General features: G+C 58.3%; 1 protein-coding gene across 1 annotated transcript; it reads left to right on the plus strand.

Moving 5' to 3' along the window:
- The first annotated feature begins 495 nt into the window (after positions 1-495).
- On the plus strand, positions 496-4,310 carry MSX1 (msh homeobox 1). The gene is made up of 2 exons (XM_003411266.4): positions 496-1,003; positions 3,279-4,310. Exons 1-2 carry the CDS (start codon positions 553-555, stop codon positions 3,719-3,721), a joined length of 894 nt encoding a protein of 297 aa, XP_003411314.1. The 5' UTR covers positions 496-552; the 3' UTR covers positions 3,722-4,310.
- The last annotated feature ends 2,489 nt before the right edge of the window (positions 4,311-6,799 follow it).

A 6,799-nucleotide genomic window follows, 5' to 3' on the forward strand; every position in this document is an offset into this window, starting at 1 on the left:
GGGGAGGAAAAGAAGGAACAGCAACTAGGGAGAAGCACCTCCCCCCGCCCCAGGAACACAGAAAAATAGAAACGCATGTGTTCCAGATAGAGGAGGCCTAGACCTGAGCTGGGAGGGAAGTTTCCCCGGCGCCCCCTCCCCTCCTAGTGTCCCCTAGCCCAGCCCTGCCCAGGGCACCCTGCCCCCCCCCCCCCGGGGGGCGCTCCTCCTGGCCAGTCCCAGGAGCGCGGCCCAATGGCTGGCGCCCGGCCCGCCCCCTCGCGCGCTGATTGGCCGCCGCCACTCCGGCCTCGCCTTATTAGCAAGTTCTCTGGGGAGCAGCGGCCCGACCCGAAGCCGGCCAGTGAGTCCCGGAGCTCGGCCTGCGAGGCGGCGGCGGGAGCCAGGCCTAGCGGCGAGAGCTGGCCTGCGGGGCAGAGGCGGGAGGCGCGCGCGGGAGGGCCCGCCCGGCCGCCGCCCCGGCTCGCCGAGGCCGGCCGCGCTCGCAGCCCGCCCGAAGCCCATGCCCGGCGGCTGGCCCGTGCTGCTGCTGCAGGGGAGGTCCGGCTCTGCATGGCCCCGGCTGCTGACATGACTTCTTTGCCACTCGGTGTCAAAGTGGAGGACTCCGCCTTCGGCCCTCCGGCGGGGGCAGGCGGGGGCTCGGCTCCCAGCGCCGCCATGGGCGCTGACGAGGAGGCGGCCAAGCCCAAAGTGGCCCCTTCGCTGCTGCCCTTCAGCGTGGAGGCGCTCATGGCCGACCACAGGAAGCCCGGGGCGAAGGAGAGCTCCCTGGCTGCCCCCGAGGGCGCCCCGGCGGCGGGCGGCTCAGCGCAGCCCCTGGGCACCCGCCCGGGGTCCCTGGGGGCCCCCGACGCGCCCGCCTCGCCGCGGCCGCTCGGCCCCTTCTCGGTGGGAGGACTCCTCAAGCTGCCCGAAGAGGCGCTCGTCAAAGCCGAGAGCCCAGAGAAGCCCGAGAGGACCCCGTGGATGCAGAGCCCCCGCTTCTCCCCGCCCCCGGCCAGTGAGTATTCAGACCCAGGAGGCGGGAGGGCGGCGCGCGGGTTCGGGGCCCCGAGGCGCCAGGCCGCGCCGGCGCCTGCTGGTCGCAGGCGTGTGCTTACCTGCCGCCACGTACCTGGAGCCCTCTGGCAGAGCCTTGGGCGGGAGGCCGGTTTGCCCTTTTTTCCGCTCCCACCCAGGAAGGGGGCCTCGGCCTTGGCGAGCTCTTGGCCAGGCGACGCTGCGCGTAGGAGTTACTGTAGGACCCGGGTATCTCGGCACTGACTCCTTTTGCCTCCCCCCCCCCAACGACTCGGGACTCCTCGCTCGCCCATCTGACCCCAACTCTCGGAACTTCGCCTCTACCCAAACCGGTGGGTCCGAGGGACTCGGACCGCTGCCCTTCGCGCGGAGTTTCGCTTTCTAGAAGCCTGACGTCCCCTCCACCACCACCCCCCTCCCGCATTTAAAGTATTTCTTTGCCAAGACGTCTCCACCTTTTTCGACCCCCCCCCCGTCACACCCTCCAAGTTTCAGGCAGAAACTTGGTGCCGGGGGTGAATGGATGAATTGGGGGACCCTTAGGTTCCAGTGGGGGAGCACCAAGTCTGTTCGGGGGCGCACCCCCTCCAATCCTGTCTGGAGCTTCCCAGATGCCTCGGACAGGGCCGTGAGACCGGACTCCAGCCTCCAAAGGCCTGTCCGGGGGTCGTCCCGAGGCCTAGCGGCCCCCCGCTCCTCTGGCCAGCGAACTCGCTCGGAGATATTTCAGGAGCACGGGAAATTCCCAAGTTTTCCTCGTTTCCTCCGATTATTTTTGCTGCATAATAGCAGCCCGAATTCAATGGAGTGGTGCTGAGGAATGATTTTTATCTGGGGATTAAACGTCTTTGAAAGGCCAGCCCCTCCCTGGGCCTAATGGCCGGAGAAGGTAGCCCAGCGCTGGGCTATCGCTGCCGTGGGGAGTGACGTTTGTCCTCGGAGCCCGCCCCTTGGGCTGCCGGGCGGAAAGCGAGTTGGGGGCCAAGTGCTTCCCAGACTCACAGTGGCCTCGAGCGGGGAAGAAGGGGGATGTGAACACGAGATTTCGTTTGACTCACATCCTGGTGGTCTGGGAGCGCAGAGGACTTTTTTTTTTTTTTTTTAAGGGTGAAGGGGGAAAAAAAAAACACAGAGTTAGGCAAAAACCCGCCTGGTGAAACAGCCTTGATTTGAATTCACTTTCTCCTAGGGCTACTGCTACTGCTTTGGAAAATTATCCTTTCCAGAACTTGGGAATTCGGGTAGGGCCTCTGCCGGGCTCCCAATGTTAGCTCGATCCGTGCTGGCTTGGGACTAATTTGTTCCACGTTTTATCTGCCGCAGCCACCCCTTGTGGCTAGGGTGACGCGCTCAGCGGGCTACTTCCCAGCCGGCTTGAGCCCTCTGCCCTGGCCTTGCTTACAGCCCGCCCCAGAGGTTGCTTTCGAAATCAAGAGAAAAGGACATCCGGGCACGGTTGGTCTCCGCGGCTAAGCCACTGGTCGAAGAGAAGCCATTGGACTTCCCCGCTTCCATTTCAGGGTGGTCAGAAGGCCAAGGCGCCGAGGCTAGGAAAGGCCCAGGCGACAACTGAGACAATCCAGGGACAAAACCCCGTTAGACTGAAGTGCCTCCCTCTTCCCTCAGAGTTCCAAAGGACACTTTAGGTACTTAAGAGCCTTGGCAAAGGTGCGACCTCTGTGACAGCGGGTGTCGCGCAGCTTCTGGCGAGCAAAGACTGCACCTAGCACTCTGTAGGGCATGTGTGGAATTTGGAGTCGGTAGCTCTGGGTTCTCTGCCGCGGCCGGAGCCAAGCTCAGCGCTGAGCACTTGGTGGGCACCGATGAGATGAATGACAAACTGAATAAAAATAAATGTGGCTTTGCGCTGGGCACTGGGTCTCTCTAGCACCTTCTTTTGTCCTTGTTAACGTCCACCTCCTTCTGTGGTTGCCCGTGGGAGGAGGCCGGGCCAGCAGGGAAAGGTCATCCTAAACCATTATCTAGACTCGAACACGGGAACCTCACCATCTTCATTTGCAGAAAGTAGACAGGTTTTTTTTTTTTTTTTTTTTTTTTTTTTTTAGACAGGAGCTTCCACCCTGCGGGGTTGTGGTGGGAATTGGCAATATTATTTTCGAAGTGCCTCGCACAGTGCCCAGCACCGTGCCCAGCACCTAGGCGCTGGGGAAGTGGTAGCTGATACCACTTTATGGGTCGGTCACACTCCAGCACCGCTCTCTTAACCCGTTGCCTCTTTATTTCCGAACTCCTAGGGCGGCTGAGCCCCCCGGCCTGCACCCTGCGCAAGCACAAGACCAACCGCAAGCCACGGACGCCCTTCACCACCGCGCAGCTGCTGGCGCTGGAGCGCAAGTTCCGCCAGAAGCAGTACCTGTCCATCGCTGAGCGCGCCGAGTTCTCCAGCTCGCTCAGCCTCACGGAGACGCAGGTGAAGATCTGGTTCCAGAATCGCCGCGCCAAGGCCAAGAGACTGCAGGAGGCCGAGCTAGAAAAGCTGAAGATGGCCGCCAAGCCCATGCTGCCCCCGGCTGCCTTCGGCCTCTCCTTCCCGCTCGCCGGCCCCGCGGCCGTGGCGGCCGCGGCCGGCGCCTCGCTCTACGGTGCCTCTGGCCCCTTCCAGCGCGCCGCGCTGCCCGTGGCTCCCGTGGGACTCTACACGGCCCATGTAGGCTACAGCATGTACCACCTGACATAGAGGGCCTCAGGGGCGCCCACCTGCCGTGCCAGGCGGTTCCTCCCACCGCGGCCTTCGGCGAGCCAGCGGTAGGGGCCACCCCCCAGCGAGCTCCCCTGTTCTGCACCTCCTCGCCTTTCCCTCTAACCCCACACCGTTCCGATTTCTCCCCGTGCTTCTATCTCCGAGGTCAGATCCTCTCCCCCTCAAATGACTGGAAGGGCCCTTAGCGCTCTTCTAGAATCTAGATCTCCACCCTCGTGTTACAGACGGGGAAACTGAGGCCAGCGAGGTCAAGAGATTGATTCAAGGTTCCCAGCAGAATTAGTGGTTGAACCAGGACTAGAGGCTGTGTCTCCTGTATCTCTGTCCCCTAACCTGGCACCAGGCAGGACCAGCGCGGAGAAATTCCTGTGTGAGGCGGCTGGCCATGAGGACAGATGGAGAGAGAGTATGCCGGGGAGGTGACTGTCACTTCCTTCCGATGGAAAACTTCAGAGAACTTCGACAGCAAAACAATTGCTTTGGGGGGGGGGAGGGACACACAGATGCATCACAAAGGTAGGTTGAAGGGGGCCTCTGCTACCAGTACCAGAAAAAAAAAAGTAAAATAATAATAATAAAAATTCTGTTTCTATTTAACAGTACATTTGCGTGGCTCTCAAGAATCCCTTTGGAAGGGACTGTGTACTATGTAATATACTGTATATTTGAAATTTTATTATCATTTATATTATAGCTATATTTGTTAAATAAATTAATTTTAAGCTACAAGAAACATCTCTTTACTGAATTCGGTTTTTATTTTTATTTCACTTCTTGCCATCTCTTCCTCAATGCAACCGCTCTTTACTACGACGGTCGTTTCACAGCCGCACCTTTCAAAGGTGACAACAGGATACGCAGGGGCAGGAGTGGGGGTGTCTTGGAACACACAGGACAGATCTACGTTAGCAAGGTCATTACCCAGGATAATTAGGCTTAATTTTCCAACTCACTTTAGGCTGAAATCGACATTTGCTTAGGCGACCCATAACCGACTCTTTCTTTTGTCTCCCCTTTTAACCTGTCTCTGAAAACAAAGCAAATCACCCAAATGGTTTGATGACTGTGGACAGCTAATGGAGACAATTGCCACCCCCGCAAACCTGTTTTTCCCACAAGAGGCCAGGTGGGGGATGGAGGTGATTACTTTTTTAAATCACCGAGGGGCCCTGTAGACAAGGCTTGTGGAACCGATTTTGAGCCCTTAGAATGTGCCTTCCTGCCCTTGGGTGCAAACTTCAAAACAACAACAACAATTTTACAGACCCCCCTGGGCAACCATACACTCGCTGCTCTGGTGTTTTTTCCCGTGTGCTCAGCGTCCAAACCTACACAAGTGTGGTTTTTCCTCAACGTAGTAGATTAAGCTCAGGCTTTCAGGAGAATATATTTTAATAAGCTCTAAATTTAGGCTTTTCTTTGGGCAGGGGAGTTGCAAGGATGTTGAAGACAGAAAATGACCTCTTAGGAAAGGCTACTACCATGTGCCGGGCACAGCTGTGTTCTCTTTCGTGTTAGGGGCCGCTTTGCACTGGATCTGCCAACCCTCTCCCCAGCCTGTCTCGCCTTGGCTGGTGCCTCCAAGTCCACGCAGGACCACCCTGGTGGAGCCGCTCAAAGAGGGGAAGCCAAAAGAATGTACCTGGTGTTGGACTTGGGGAGAGGTAGACTTTCCAAAGTTAGAGGCTGTGTCGCAGTGGGAAAATCAAGTCTGGGATGCTCTGGGGAACGCACTTGTTGGCTTTCTAGCCCCACGAGTCGGGACCAGCCTTGGGATTCCAAATAGCCTAGGGAGGTGAGCAACCTGAGCGGATTTTGTTTTGGCACCTGGCAGGTTCCTGGATACCTTGAGCCTTGGTTCTTACAGGCTAGGCAGCTCGGGCAAGGGCTCCATCTCCCCAGGCTGGGGCTGCAGTCTGAACTTGTCTCAATCTCCCTTCAAAAGAGAAGAAAGAAAAGCTTGAGGGACTGCAGTTGCACCGCACTGGACCCTCTGGAGCAGCCTCCGGGCGGTGGCCCTTGGCCTCGGGCCTTCAGGAATTGAGTCAGAGTGGGGTCTGGGCCTCTGAGTTCCCAGATAGGGGGGTTTACACCTAAAAAGATCTCAGATTCGCACTCCTATGCGCCCCTTTAAAGGGGTTGAGGTGCATCGCTGCTTCTTGCAGACTCAGTTTTTTTCCCCCTTCTCTATAAATTAAGCTGCCAGTGAGTGACGCGTGTGGGACACACTGGCTCTCACAAATTTCCCAGGTTCCTTTCAGCAACTTCCCTGGAGACTCTCCTGTTATGGGGGATAGTATTGAACTTGAAGTCAGACAAGCTGTGCCTGACTTGGTTCTATCCCTGTCCTGCCACTTACTGTCTGACCTTGGGTAGGGAAGATCATGTCGTCACTCCACACCTCAGTTTTCTCATCTGCGAAATGGGCCTGTGATTCTTTTCCTCCCAGGATTCTGAGAAAGTGTGGGAGGACGCCTGGAGAATATCCGTGGATCAGTTTTCTCAGCTCGCTGTGCATCGGCAAAGTTGGAGCGATTTCCCAGCGTCCCGGGTAGGGGAATGGAGGGGTAGGATCGGGTGTCTCCCTCAGCCAAGGTTCCTGAGCCTCCTGGCTCCTGGGCACTTGGCAATTTAGGGTCTAGGCAAACTTAGAGCAACATAATTGCCGTAATGAGCAACGGCTCCCGCGCTGTAGACGCGCCATGGCTCCAGCGAGGCGGTAGCTGCAGGCAAGGCGGGCGCGCCTCACCCGCCACCCACCTCCCCGCGTCTCAGCCGGGTGGACCCGGCCCGCTGCCCTGGGACCCCCTCCTGCCTCCCCCTCCGGCTTTACGCCCTGAGTCCGGGTTTCCTTCCACTAGTTTACCCGTTGGTGTTTCATCTAGCCTTTTCTTTGCCCCCTCCCCCCGCCCTCTTTTTGTTTTCGAATTTCTTCTCTAGACCGGGCGTGTACACAGAAGGTGCTCAATAAATGTCTGCTGAATCGGAGCGGCGCACTGGTGTGGGGTGAGACCCTGAGCCCGGTGCGGCCCGGTTAGTGGTGAATTCTAGCCG

The sequence above is a fragment of the Loxodonta africana genome, chromosome 5 (assembly GCF_030014295.1).
Source record: "Loxodonta africana isolate mLoxAfr1 chromosome 5, mLoxAfr1.hap2, whole genome shotgun sequence".
NCBI classification, from domain to species: Eukaryota; Metazoa; Chordata; class Mammalia; order Proboscidea; family Elephantidae; genus Loxodonta; species Loxodonta africana.

Excerpts from the sequence above, each read along its gene's own strand:
- MSX1 (XM_003411266.4), top strand. The coding sequence starts at position 553 with ATGGCCCCGGCTGCTGACATGACTTCTTTGCCACTCGGTGTCAAAGTG. Across the intron at positions 1,004-3,278 it reads CTTCTCCCCGCCCCCGGCCA|GGCGGCTGAGCCCCCCGGCC; the intron begins GTGAGTATTCAG and ends CCGAACTCCTAG.